Source organism: Charadrius vociferus, unplaced genomic scaffold (genome assembly GCF_000708025.1).
Source record: "Charadrius vociferus isolate BGI_N301 unplaced genomic scaffold, ASM70802v2 scaffold87, whole genome shotgun sequence".
In the NCBI taxonomy this organism is placed as follows: Eukaryota; Metazoa; Chordata; class Aves; order Charadriiformes; family Charadriidae; genus Charadrius; species Charadrius vociferus.
Window position 1 is genome coordinate 415,873 of NW_009649314.1, and position 15,035 is coordinate 430,907.

At 37.6% G+C, this 15,035-nt stretch overlaps 1 protein-coding gene across 1 annotated transcript in view; it reads right to left on the reverse strand.

Moving 5' to 3' along the window:
- The window catches only part of DYNC2H1 (dynein, cytoplasmic 2, heavy chain 1), a 197,053-nt gene that overhangs the window by 44,586 nt on the left and 137,432 nt on the right, over positions 1 to 15,035 (reverse strand). Inside the window, exon 84 of the mRNA XM_009889410.1 lies at positions 4,831 to 4,947. Within this exon, the coding sequence (XP_009887712.1) occupies positions 4,831 to 4,947 (117 nt within the window). The remainder of the gene's footprint in view (positions 1 to 4,830; positions 4,948 to 15,035) is intronic.

The following is a 15,035-nucleotide window of genomic DNA, read 5'->3' on the forward strand; positions in this document are numbered from 1 at the left end:
CATCAGAGGGCTGGGGTACCTCTCCTGTGGAGAAAGGCTGAAAGAGTTAAGGTTGCTCAGCCTGGAGAAGAGAAGGCTCTGGGAAGACCTTGTTGTGGCCTTTCAATATGTAAAGGGGACTTATAAGAAAAACAGAAGATGACATTTTACCAGGGCCTGTACTGACAGGACAAGGGGCAATGATTTTAAACTAAAAGGTGATAGATTTAGACTGGATATAAGGAAGATATTTTTTACAGCGAGGGTGGTGAGACACTGGGACAGGTTGTCCAGAGATGTGGAGGCCCCATCCCTGGAATTGTTCAAGGTCAGGTTGGATGGGGCTTTGAGCAACTAAATCTAGTGAAAGAAGTCCCTGCCTATGGCAAGAGGGTTGGACTAGATATCTTTAAAGGTCCCTTCCAACCCAAACCATTCTATGACTTTATTATTCCATAATAAAGCGTCTGCAGCTAAATGTAAATGCTTCCAAAATTTAGGGGGAAAAAAGATTATACAGACTTCAAGAGTAGTGTTTGTGATTTTACTTCTTCATACCTGGGAAATAATTTTATCATATTCTGTGCCTGTTCATACATAAATAAAATAACATATGGTTGTTAACTTAAGCAGCAATTCAACTATTTTCTTCATTCCAACTCCCAGGTCTTTATTTAGAACTCCTGAAAACGAACATGATGCATTCATTGAGCTATCAATAAAGAATTAGAATGTAGAACTGTATGCAATGTATGTGGAACTTTTAAAGATGCCTAGACATTTTCAAAGTTTAAAACAAGTACTTGTTGAACAGATTACTAAAACTAGTTTTGATAAAGGATATTATTATTTAAATTTTTTTAAACACTCAAGAAAATGTTCCCCCAAAAAAGCCCTACACAGGGTCAGAGGCCATCCTATTCTAAAGGCAATCTTTGAAAAATAAAGAAATGAATTTGCTAACAGCATAAAAATGTTAGAAAATGAAAGAAAGTTCAAGATAGTATAGGTTTTTTTTAAGATATTATGAGCAGCAAAAATGTAGGTCAAACACAGATGCATATGGTGACTCTACAAATACTGGGAGAGAACACATAAATATTGCATAATTCATTTTCCTGTATTTAAAACTAAGCAGAAGAATAGATAGGCACCACAAGCTTGATTTAGGCACGCATCTATTGACATTTGAGATGTCTTATTCTGCCTCCAGATAATACTCCAGCAGATCACAGGGCTCATGCAGATTGGCCATAAGTATTTGATGGTTTCTTAACCACTGCCAGAAGCCTCATTTTTAGGAAATCAAATTGAGCCTTTACGACAGCATCGATCGAAGACAGTATTTTACATCTCTAAAGAAAGTTCTCAGATACAGTGCGCTAAAAAATCTCTATTTTCGAACCAAGAAATCAAAAAGTTGGAAAGAAACTATCCGGTCAGTTCTGTGAACCAGAGCAGCTATAGGGTGACTCACAGGAGGAAACTGAAGAATGGCAGGATGGTCAGTGGCAAGAGATTAGCCAGAGATTACCCAGACATTATATATCAGTCAGGCTGATGCTAATCTTTTGTGAACAGATTGGTTTTGCAGCTACACCAGAGGCCTCCTGCATCCATAGAAGTACTGCACACTAAGCACAAGATTTAATTTATATTAGCTTTTTTTGAACTCAGACATAATACAGTTAGCATAGCAAACAAAATATAACAATTTTTGTACCCAATGGTCCTGTAAAAATAAAATTGCTTTTGCTAGGAATGGGCCACGCTAACTAGGTCTTACTGTGCAAGGCCCCAGTACTGGCATCCTAGACTTTTAATCAGCTTGTTAAGAGAGCTTGGAGTAGAATTCAGTACTAGGTGCCTCCTGTTATGATGTGAAGTTGAAGCATGGGACGTCTTGAAAGTATGGGCACAGATTGAGAAGAAAGACCTGAGAACTACAAATAAGCTGATGGTCATCTACTGGTCACTGAGGAAGGGCAACATTAAGAACTTGTCAGACTGCTTTTGCTTTAAGACCAGAAGATGCAATTAAGCGTGAAAGAAAAACAACCAAGATACCTGCTACAGCCTGAAAAATAACCCTACCTAAGCATCAGCCAGGCTGTAGTTCAGGAACAGAGATACAGGGCTGAAAACTCGTATAAAGGGAAATCTCAGATTTGAGGGTGACAGTAGGGGAAAACAAGTGCTTTGAATTTGCAGTGCTAATGCTTAATAATGATAAAGAACTATCCAGCAGCAAAGTGTGCTGTTAATGAGTATTAATGTACTGCAGTTTTGGTTTACTGTTTAAAACGGCCTCACTTATCAGTCTTCCAAACATGACAATCAAAATCTCAAATTTTCTGATTGCATACGTATACACATACGCAACAGTTTCATCTGAGCTCTTGCAAGGAAGGTTTGCAGGCCCAAAGGCGTACTCTAGTCAGTAAGACGTAATGGAAGGGGTCACATTGAGATATACTTCATTTTCTTACAGGATCACAGACCTGGTTAACAGCAGTCCACGTTCAGAGGCCACAGCCTTCAACATGAAGTTATTTAGTACCAAAAGATTATTTTCAGAAAAAATATGATGTATCATACACTTAGCATGGCCGAAATGAGAATTTAATGAGATTTCAAAATGTAATGGCAAATCCTAATGTGCACCGCATGTTAATTCTTTGTATGTCATTATTTGAATAGTACAAGACATGTTTTTAGGCTACAATGTCTGTGATCTATTACTTATCACTAAGGAGAAAAATGTCTAAGAGGAACCTAGCATGAGGTGAGAGGGATCCTTCCCAAGTATGCATAGTATCTGCATTTCAAAGAGAATTCGCACACGTTACAGCTAAGCAGACACCCACAATAAGAATTCAACGGTTGGAAATCAAGCTTTACTACATATGTAAAAAAAAACCCCACCAAACCGAACCAACCCAGAACAACAAAGGAACATAAAAGAAGTGATATCGGATATTGCAAGCATTGTGGCAAGGATTTCAATGAAACTCAATTTAAAGCTAGTACCATCTTTCAATATTATACAAGAAAAACTTAATAATTTTAAATTTTAAATTAAACATTCCCTTGTGAATATAGGAAAAATGAAGAGACTAAATTAGTGGTGCAGAGTCTAGTTGGAGGTTAGTAACAAGTGGTGTCCCTCAGGGGTCAGTACTGGGCCCAGTCCTGTTCAACATATTCATCAATGATCTGGATGAAGGGATAGAGGGTACCATCAGCAAGTTTGCTGATGACACAAAACTGGGAGGAGTGGCTGACACGCCAGAAGGCTGTGCTGCCTTACAGCGTGACCTCGCCAGGCTGGAGAGTTGGGCAGAAAGAAACCTTATGAAGTTCAACAAGGGCAAGTGTAGGGTACTGCATCTGGGGAGGAATAACCCCATGCACCAGTACAGGTTGGGGGCTGACCTCCTGGAGAGCAGCTCTGTGGAAAGGGACCTGGGAGTCCTGGTGGACAACAGGATGACCATGAGCCAGCAATGTGCCCTGGCGGCCAAGAAGGCCAATGGCATCCTGGGGTGCATCATTCTGGGCTCCCCAGTTCAAGAAAGACAGGGAACTGCTGGAGAGGGTCCAGCAAAGGGCAACAAAGATGATTAGGGGACTGGAGCACCTTTCTTATGAGGAAAGGCTGAGGGACTTGGGTCTCTTTAGTCTAGAGAAAAGAAGATCGAGGGGGGATCTTATTAATACTTACAAATACTTAATGGGAGGATGCCAGGGGGATGGGAGCAGTCTTTTTTCAGTGGTGCCCAGTGATAGGACGAGGGGTAATGGGCATAAACTTGAACATAGGAAGTTCCATCTTAACATGAGAAGGAACTTCTTTACTTTGAGGGTAGTGGAGCACTGGAACAGGCTGGCCAGAGAGGTGGTGGAGTCTCCCACTCTGGAGACATTCAAAACCCGCCTGGACGCTGTCCTGTGTAACGTGCTGTAGGTGACCCTGCTCTGGCAGGAGGGTTGGACTAGATGATCTCCAGAGGTCCCTTCCAACCCTAACAATTCTGTGAATTCTGTGAATTCTGTGAATTCTGTAAATTCAAAGCTAAAATACATTAGTGGTGTTCTTGGAAACACGTACAAGATGGGCTCCCTGGTTCAAGAAGGACAGGGAACTGCTGGATTGGGTCCAGCAAAGGGCTACAAAGGGGATTAGGGGCTTGGAACATCTCTCTTATGAGGGAAGGCTGAGGGACTTGGGGCTTTTTAGACTGGAGAAAAGAAGACTGAGGGGGCATCATATCAATACTTACAAATACTTAAAGGGAGGGTGCGAGGTAGATGAGAACAGTCTTTTTTCAGTGGTGCCCAGGGATAGAACAAGAGGTAACGGGCACAAACTTGGACATAGGAAGTTCCATCTTAACATGAGGAGGAACTTTACTTTGAGGGTAGTGGAGCACTGGCACAGGCTGCCCAGAGAGGGTGTGGAGTCTCCCACTCTGGAGACATTCCCAAACCTGCCTGGACACCGTCCTGTGCAACCTGCTGTAGGTGACCCTGCTCTGGCAGGAGGGTTGGACTAGATGATCTCCAGAGGTCCTTTCCAACCCTGACCATTCTGTGATTCTGTGAAGATGTAATCTCATCTTGTGAGTGTGGTCTCACCTCCATATTGAGAAAGAAGTGATAGCCTGTTATGCCACATACAAACTTCATAGCTAATTACATACATGTTACATTGTACTTCCCACCTCAAATGCATTTAATTTACTTTTTCACTTTTATGTTTCAATATTCAAGATAATTCCTTAGACCTTAATTTTAATGTAGTTTCCGGGAAAAAAAAAAGTTTTATTTTTAAATTAGCCACTTCCCTACCTGATTAAGTTTCTTCCACAGGTTGAGAACAGGCGAGAGTTCAGTAGACCATATTTCTCTGTCAAATTTGCAGCCAGCAGTTACTGACCTGCTCAGGATCCGAAGCTGTGAAATGACCTGAGTGATGAGAATACAAATGCAAATGTTGAAGAAGGATAAACAAACTTTCGTAGAAAAATGTGATAGAATAGCAAAACCACTCTGATTTATCTATGGACTACACTTTTCTGCATACTTAATTACTAATCATGATGTATTCAAACAATACCCATATCCAAATATAGAACATACTATAATATACATTTATATTAAGCAAAGAAACAAAATTCATATTTTTCTTTTCAGTCATTGTCTTTGTTCAAGTATAATTTAAAAACTAACGAAGTGTATAATTAATTAAAAAGTCTACAAAATCTACAGACAAAACTCAAGCTCTGCCTTTAACTAGGCTTCATCTGTAATTAAAAAAGGAGAAACAAAAAGTCAGGATATGTTACTAAATACATATAGTACCTACCAGGCATCAAAACTCCAATTATAATCAATATCTGATCTCCCATGGATCTCTTACTTACTGAGATATTCATGCTACCTCAAATTATTTAAATGCGTATTTACTAGTTTAAACAAAGGAAGCAAGCAATTAGAAGAACTGCAAAACTTCCAGAAAGAAGGGGACCTCCCAGTTCATTAGGTCCAACTGCTTTTTCCGGTTAGCAACCCTGGCAACTCCACACAGAAAGTGATCAAATAGATGTATACATTTACGAAGAAAGAATACTGAAATTAAAATTCTTCAGTGATATTGCAGTCTGTCCTGCTTGCATATAAAACCCTGGGTATTTTCTTTCAGCTAAATTTTAGTTATTTTTCACAGTGCATTTTTTGTAGGCCATGCTAAGAGAACAACTTACCGATTCTCTCCTCTTTTGCTTGATTTCAAAGAACTAAACTTGATAATAAAAAACTTATTAATCTTTCAGAAGGACTGGACTATTTAATTGTTAGAATGAGACAGGAAATCAAGTTGTTTCTGCTGTGTTCTGACTTATTTTTTATTCTTGAAAGATATGCAATGATGTAGCGTTTTGTTTTTCATTTTCTTTTGCTGAAGCAAAGAGCAGCTTCTTATTTATTAGCTTTGATAGGGACTATGAAGCACTACAAGATGACAGTACATGGAACCATTATTTTAACTTCTGTAACATTTGCTGTAATTTTATTCTTATATTAATGTCTTACAAGACATAAAAATTAAATATACATAGAGTAGAAATATAAAATCTAACTGTATAACATATAAACCTATATTTATTTAGAAACATACCTTTAATTAAGCTAAAATAGTATTTGTTTTCATGGAAAGCTCACTTCTTAATGTAGTGTTAATTCTGAAAAAAATCTTTTTAATTTCCTCAGAAATGAGAATATAATCTGTTGTCCTAGAGAATTATGCATACTCTATGATTCCCAAACTCAGAAATGATGTAAATGGGATTTTTATTTCTCCTTTACGTTTAAGGAATTAAAAGTGAAATGAATTTGAAGCCCTAAAAACTACTACTAGTTGATGAAAGTCATAGTTTGTTATAATACAGCACTTTAGTCATGATCCTGCAACTTGATTTGCAAAGAGGTACATGCATACCTAATGAATATCTGGAAGAAGCATCTTACTGTGCTAAAGCCTTACTTTTGTCTTGCCTGAAGCAAACTGCCAGAAAGGAAGGCAAAGAGAAGCTGCAGTCAAGGGAAAGGAGTAGCTGAACAGAGCTTTGCCTAGGAACAGGTTACGAGCCAGCTGAGAGCTTACGAGCAGAGATCAGAGAACATACCAACACGGGTGGTCCTTTAGTAGGTGTGTGCTAGACTCCTTGCTCAAGAAAGCAGAGGAAGCCTTCTTCTGACAACAGTAATCACAGACCTTCATACTCATGGGACACTTCAACCAACCCAGTATCTGCTATGAGGGCAATATGACAGGGTGCGAGAAATTAAGATTTCTAGAATTTGTTGAAGACAATTTCGTTATACAGGCAATCAATTAGCCAATCACAGGAAATGCTCTACTGAATCTGTTGCTAATAAACCATGGAGAAGTGGTAGAAGATATGAAGGTTGAGGGCTGCCTTGGCTGCACCAAACATGAGACTGTGGAGTTTAAAATCCTGAGAGAAGAGAGCAAGGCAAGTAGTAGAATCACAACTCTGGACCTCAGGAGAGAAGATTTTAGCTTAGTCAGGGATCTTCTTGGCAGCATCCAATGGGCAACTGCCCTGGAGGGCAAAGGGGGTCAGGAGAGTTGGTTAATCTTCAAGAACAAATTCCTCAAAGCACAAGAATAATCCTTTCTGATGTGCAGCAAGCAAGCGTGATAAACGAGCTAAAGAACAAGTACGGCAGAAGATCACTATGGATGAAGAGGAAGCTAGCGGTCTCCAATGTGAAAAGGTAATCCACAGAAGATGGGAGTAGGGATGGACTGCCCAGGAGGGATATAAAGATATTGCTCAAGTGTGTTACGATGGAGTGAGGAAAGCCAAATCTCATCTGGGTTTGAAACTAGCAATGTGTGCAAAAGCCTACAAGAAGGGTTTCTGCAAGTATTCTGGTAGCTAAAGGGAGGAAAAGAAAATACGAGCCACTGCTCAGTATAGCTTCTGTTATGGAAAATACCATTTCATCCTCTCATTCTCATAAGTTAATTTTAAACTTTAACAATTCTTTGCATGCTCTAGCTATTGTGTATAGCAGAAAAGATTCTTGTTTAATTTAACAAAAAATCATTTTCTGAATAATGTTTTGATCATAGTATCTTTATCATTCCTGTTATTCTTCGTCCTTTTCACTCTGCATACACGCAAATGTTCTGACAAGCAATACAGATAATAAACACACATTTGTGCCTTCCAGATATTATTCTTTTAACTATAATTCTGGCTCTTATAATTTGTTTTCGGATAGTTGCATGCCATCATTTGCAAAGAAATAAAACATTTATATTAGATATACTTTAACCAGTAATTCAGTATGCAATACTTCATATAAACTTGTGTATTTATAGTATAAAGCTGCAAAAAGTTTATATGACTGCTTTGTGAATGTGAGGTTTCGAAAATACTAAGTATTGTATTCTTTTTAAGTGCTTTCATAGGTACAAATACATAGCTCCATATAGCTGAAATGAATTTGAGAAGTTGTGACTGCAAGATCAAGTAATTAAAGTATTTTCTAACTCTAGTGTATAGGGTTAGCTATTTCTAATTATCTAATTATAGAACTTGTCAATATAATTTAAATAAGAATACACTATCTATCCATTATTTAAATCTTTGTTCTTCAGTGCACCTGTATCTGTTTCTGCTTTGTGTATCTTACCAAAGTAGCTCAAAGATATTGGGATGTGAGTATCAAAAGTTAAGCACGTATAAGTATTGAATCAAAGAAAATCAAGTTTTAACTCTCACTGCTCTAGAGTACTGTGGCTACTGTGACCTTTATCAAATTTTCACGGAAATTCTTTAACTCTTTCCAGTTCACCCCATTTCTTCTCTCAAGTATAACAGGTATGATGGTAGCATAACTTACTACTAAAGTTTCCACGACAGCACGCTGTTTTAAACTGACTGTAATTTTTAAAAATTAATGGGTTGGGCTGAAACTTGTGTACTAGCAGCTCTTTCAGCCTGAATATCTTTTGAAAATTTTAGCCTAGAGTAGCCATTCACCTTCAGAAACAGAGGAAAATACATTTTAGTCATGGCAAAATAGTCAGGCTGGCCTCATCTTTGAATTGCTTCAGCATCCCAAACTTTTGCTAAGAGACAGTGAATTTGATGGACAAATTTTTGCGTGCCATTTTTTACATCCATGAAATCTGTCCAAATTTAGGAAAGATTTAGAGATTGTAAAATAGTTACTCATTTACTGCTTAAGTATGATGACAAGCTTGATTTTAGAAATTGAACAGCGTAAGCATTTTATGCTCACAAATCACAGCAAAGTTTCTTACAGTGCTGATCAGTCTATACTACTTCAAATCACCTGAAGCCCAAGAAAAGATTTATTCAGTACTCTCAAATCAGTCTCTTTCTGAATGTTATGCAAATGAAAAGGCAATTGATTTTTTTTATAGGATCACAGAATAGTTCAGGTTGGAAGGACCTCAGGAGGTCTTTAGTCTAACCTCCCGCTTGAAGCATGGTGAGCTCTGAGATCAGACCAGGTTGCTCAGGGCTTTATCCCTCCTGGTCTTGAAAAATCTCAAGTACAGAGACTGCACAACCTTTCTGGATGACCTGTTCCACTGCTTTACTCTCCTAATGATGAAAATATTTCCCCTAATATCCAATCTGGAACTTTCTTGTTTCATTTCATGTCCTGTAAAAACAAGACAGTCAAATGCACGGATTGGGACAAAGAACGTGTTAAGACTGGGAATGACCTTTCTAAAACCATGAGTGAGATGTGTTTCCCTATTAGAATTACCAGGTGTATCAAAAACCTCTCCCAGGTAATGTGATATGTTTGCAGTCACTACACGGAACTGTTTTCACCTCCGGGCAAGAGAAACAAGTTTGGAGTTGGAAGAGAAACTGGATTTAAAAGAAAGAAGAGGAGCAGGAATACATTCCTGGGGGCCATATGAAAGACAAAAATGGGTCTGTAAGGCAGCAGGACAGGAAGGAGCACACAGACTGGATGAATACCTAGAAGGAGACCTTGATTCAGCTGACAAAAGGAATATGATGAGGAATCTGTATTTAAGGAGACAAAATAATTCTTGGGTTGAGAGAGAGCACTGTATGTAGTCACTTAAATCAAACTTAAACCAGAGCACAAATTCACCCCACCTACCCTTAGGCACTTACTTAAAGCTTACTTAAAACTTACATGAACTACAAAGATTACCACCTTAGCCACCCTACATAATCAATAGGTGGATCTTAAGTGGGCTAATTTGTCTTACGGAAGGCTCTCCTACTGAGTACATAGGAAAAGTAAGTTCCTCACATAGGTACTTTAGATATATGGGTCTATGTTGTGGGAATGAGGATTTTTAATTTCAAAACTCAAGAAGAATTCAAGCTCCTCTCTCTGCACTATATATATGTGACCATCATGTCAACTTATAAACAACTTTGGATACTTACTCTAGGGTGAGATTAATTATGTCTTAAACACGATACTTCTATGACCACAAAGAGAGACTAGAAGGGACTAGCACAGAGGCAGACATCTAGGTCTGTTGAATCATCTCCTCTGCACTCTAGTTTGGAAAGGTACCAAGGTATGTACTTATAATACTAAGGAAACTGAAAATCTAATCTTAGTTGTATAATACAGGGTACTCAAAATAAGAGTACTTTATACAATACCTAACCTTTGAATGCTCATCTTTGTTATGGCAACATATTCTTTTAATATATTATACACTAAAAGCTCTTATATATTGTGCTACTCCAGTCCAAACACACATCTAAATATTCTGAATAATGATAAGAGTGAAAAAATCTACCAGAAAGCAGGAAAACAGTGCCATCACTGGAAATATGGGAGGGATGGAAAGAAAGGTAATCAAAATATAAAAGCAATCACCAATAATGGTCTCTTTAAAGAGGGGTGAGAAGCTTATTCAGAACCTTGAGTCTTTGCAGAAGCCGCCTGTTTTAAGTAAAGTCAACTAACCATAACAGTATTTAAATAAAAAAATCAGTAGAGTAATTTATTTGTGAACAGTGCATCTAATAACTGTGAACAACATACAAGAACAGCTACTGAATATCATCTCCATTCTTAGAGGAAAATTCATACACTGTATGTTTTTTTTGCGTTGTCAGCACAGGAAGATATAAATTGCATACATTAATAAAGGCGGGGTAGTCAAATTTGAAATGTCAATACTTATTTACCTAGTTATTAAATAATTTGCGCATCTCAGCTTTTTAATTTATTGCATACTTTATGGGTTTCTGTGGATATATGCTGCTATGATATTGACCAACACATTATAGTAAAACCCCACATATTTAGAGAAATTAAGAGAGATAATGAACAGAATGGAAAGTAACAAAGAAAATGAATGATCCCATGTGGCTTCATATGGAACTCCTAGAAAGTCATGTTTGTCCTGAAAATTAAAATAAAAATTCATGGAAAAATAAAAATGAGGAATGTCAAGATTTTAACTTTTCCTTCCCTGGAACTTTGATAAAAACAGATTTCTAGGAACACAAAATCTACTTCTGTTCTTTAGTCATACACAAGATGTGGAAAATGTCTTGCCTTCAGTAATTCACAGCTACTGCAAAAACTGCTACTTCACAAATACAATATATAATAAACACGGGCTTCTACCTAAATCTTGTATTTATTTCATAAGCAATCTAGCCTACAATCCATACAACAAAATCAAATTTTATACACAGCTTGAAAAAAAAAAAGTAATAAAGTAAAAAAATATATTGTGAAATCCTATGTCACTGAATTAAAAAAAAAATTAAAAATCTAGGATCAATAATTTCTGACCTAAATATGATTACTCTTCTACGAATACGAAACAGAAAGATTTGCTAGTCAGATAACTGCTATGTTTTCAAGACTAAGGAACAGATTAAAGGATTTTTATTTTTGTACAAAAAGCTAATGAACTCCTCTCGGTAAATCTATAGACAACATCAAAGCAGAGACTCTACTGCCATCTACCAGTTTTAAAAGGATGTAGTCTTAGCACAGAGGCCATTTCTATGTTTCATTTCTCTGAATGAAGCAATATATTCCTTTACACAGCTGTTCAAGGAGATATTTCTGTTTTTTTAAGACTTTACAGCTCAAACTAAAATATGAAGTTATAGTCACTTTGGTAAATATTGGGAAAGTAGTAACTCAGTGCAATGCAACTATGTCTTCATTGTGTCAAGAGAGGGAATGGGTTTCAGTTTGATACGCCTTCTGACAGAACTACATGCTTCTATACTGTTCCTTATAGTTTGACTGCAGTTACCCACACGGCTGTGAAAGCAGTAGACTGAGCTGCCAATACAACCTCTGACTTCCAGTCCCTCTGTGTCCCTTACCCTCTCTGCAAGAACAGGGTCCATGGAGGTTGTTAGGACAAAGGCACTTTAATGGTATTCACAACCAAATCATTCATACTTCAAGTGGACGAGTAAGAAACAGTGTAGGTCTAGGCTTGCTCTTTTGTCGTTTCCTCAAGGCCACCTCAAAGCTGCGCATTCCCTCAATAAGGTTGTGAAGTAGGACTGGACTCAGTATAGAGATACATGCCTTCTTAATCAAAATGCAAAGCAAACGAGGGAAAGATATTGACACCACCTATATCTTCCTTTGTACAGAGGAGGAACATATACCGTTGATGCCAGGAAGATCCTCTGTGGAGCAGGGATTCAGTGGAGAAGGAAGAAAATCAGCAGGATGCTGCAGACGGACAGCACAAGCCAATTACTGACCCAGTCAATATTTTAGTTGCACCTTCTCCCGAAAAATAACTAAGGATTTTATGTAGAGGTACTTGACCTTAGCTAAGTACACACCTTGGTAAAATTTAAGAAAACCAGAAAACTGCAGCCTGTTCTTAGAAGAGAACAAACTTCTCAAATGCAGAGCACCAATATATTCTCATATACATAGCATAAATCCTACGGGAATTAATAAGGCTGCTTGAAGTGCTGCATTGATTCACTGCAACGACAAAGAGCTGTGTTTTCCGACAGAGCACAGTACTGCGGCTTCCATTCCATTATGTGGCACGGCACATTTCTGTCATGCAGCACCACAGGTATATACAAAATACTCCCCATATTTTAAAAATTCTTGTTAAGTACTCAGATCACTTTATTGCAGAGTAATAACAAACAGTTTGGCATTACTCATCATTTTCTGCTAGAGCCTATTAGTCATGTATTTGTGATGTGGGATGCATTTAATAAATGTCAGTAATTATATGCTCTGCACAGCTGATAAAAGGGTTATATAAATGCTAAATTACTTTAAGAAAATAGATTTATGTTCATCCTGACATCTATAACAATAATGTAACAAGTTCAAGAATAATTTCAATTGCATTCTTTTCAATAATTATACCTGTATTACTCAATATGACATGATTAGAATTATGGAGGAGCAGTAGCTATAAAATTAGGTACCAGTGCTCAGAGTTCTGTTGAGCTAGACTTCGAAAGAGAAAATTTAGTCTGTTGACAAACACACAAGAAACTACAGCTATCGTTATATTACAATTGCACCTCGGTAAACAATTACACAGCACAGTCCCATTATTCTACATACAGTAGAAATACTGTAGTCAGGTATATGAATGTAATATTGGGTGGACATACTCACCCTATCTGTACTTTAGCTGACTTGGGTAACAAAAGCAGGGGAGACTGGTGCATACTCTCAAGCATGATCCAGCAATCTAAGAGTTCCAGGTGTCCTTGTACACCCTACACATGCTCTCTCTTTTGCTGTCATTAACAAGGTAAAAACCAGCACTGGAACTGTACTACAATCATACATCTGACCACCTTCAGGAAGACGGAGAGCAGTTTTAATGTAAGTAAACAAGTTATGCAAGGAAAGGTTGGAGGAGGTACAGAATCAGCCAGTGACTCGCTGAAAATCAGTGCAGGTCAGCAACTAAGTTTAAAAAAAGAACCCAAGGATAAAATGCTGTTTTACGGAAGTCAGTGAGATCACTGCAATTACATTTAATGACGCAACATTCACTTCATGTTTCCCGACCCTGGTTCTTACTTGTTTACCTTACTAGATTGCCCTATGCTGTCTTCCATTATTAGTTTACTATTAATTTTAACTCAACAAGTATTCATCACAAAATAAAAAATAACTATAAAAAAGATAATTAGGTTTTTCTACAAAATTTCTATGTTTCAAGCACAGACAGAAGAGCACCAGTAATTATTTTAAATGACTGCTATATTTAGCAGCTACACTAAGGTATGATGAGCTATTCCTTTTCACTTCTAATGGATTTAATTAAAGAAATTGTTTCTCTTTAAGCAATCACATCTATAAAAAGAATGCATTCATTATGAGATTTCAGTACTAGTGTAATTTCTGTAGGTGTATACAGTAAGGCAACATTTTGTAAACCTAACTTTGTTCAGATATCATAATCTACTTAAGTCATCCTGATGTAATGTCTGAACATTATTTCTGTATGTTGAGTTTCTGCTAGAACAAACTTTTATATTTTCAAATGATTCAGCTGCCCTTCACGATGAGTATGGAATGTCATGGTACGAATACATTAAAATAAGAATGAATACAGACACAGATCATTACTACACACTTTTAAATACTCTCTCTAACAATGTGTACTCTAATCCTGTACGCATCCAAATTGATATTTATAGCTGTGATCTGCAAGATGAGATTTTTACTGAATATGAGAAATAAAACACACAAGCTTTATACTATGTCAAAGGACTGCATCAACAAATTTTTCATGGGAATTGTACTTTAAAAGCTTGACTAAAATTCATGAGAGACCTGCCAACTTATAAAATTTTAACTAAGAGTTACCTTTCAGTCACAGAAGCCATTTTAATACCATTATTTGTAACTTTTTATCTTTATTTCAAAATGTATGTGAAAAAGGTGTATTATTAATGATGACATTACTGAAAGAAATTTCTAAAGTGCCGGTTAACAGCCAACATTGCAAATGCCGACAGGAATTACTATTTATATATATGTTGAGGATAGGCAGGAGGTAAAGTGCAGAGATAAGATTCCAGACTTTATGAAAGCAGACACTGGTTTATTCAGGGAACTACAGACAGATAGCAGCAGCCTCATGTTCACAAGCCCTGGTTCTCATGCAGGAATTCAACCACCCCAATATCTGTTGGAGGGACAACACAGCAAGGCATAAGCAACCCAGGAGGTACCTGGAATGCATCAATGACAACTTCCTTCTCCAAGAGATAGAGGAACCAACAAGGAGAGGTGCCATGCTGGACCTTGTTCTCACCAACAAGGAGGGGCTAGTGAGGAATGTCAAGTTCAAGGACAGCTTTGGCTGCAGTGTCTGTGAGATGGTGGAGTTCAAGATCCTTAGGGCAGCAAGGAGGGTTCACAGCAAGCTCACTACCCTGGACTTCTGGAGAGCTGACTTTGGCCTCTTGAGAGATCTGCTTGGCAGAGTATCATGGGATAAA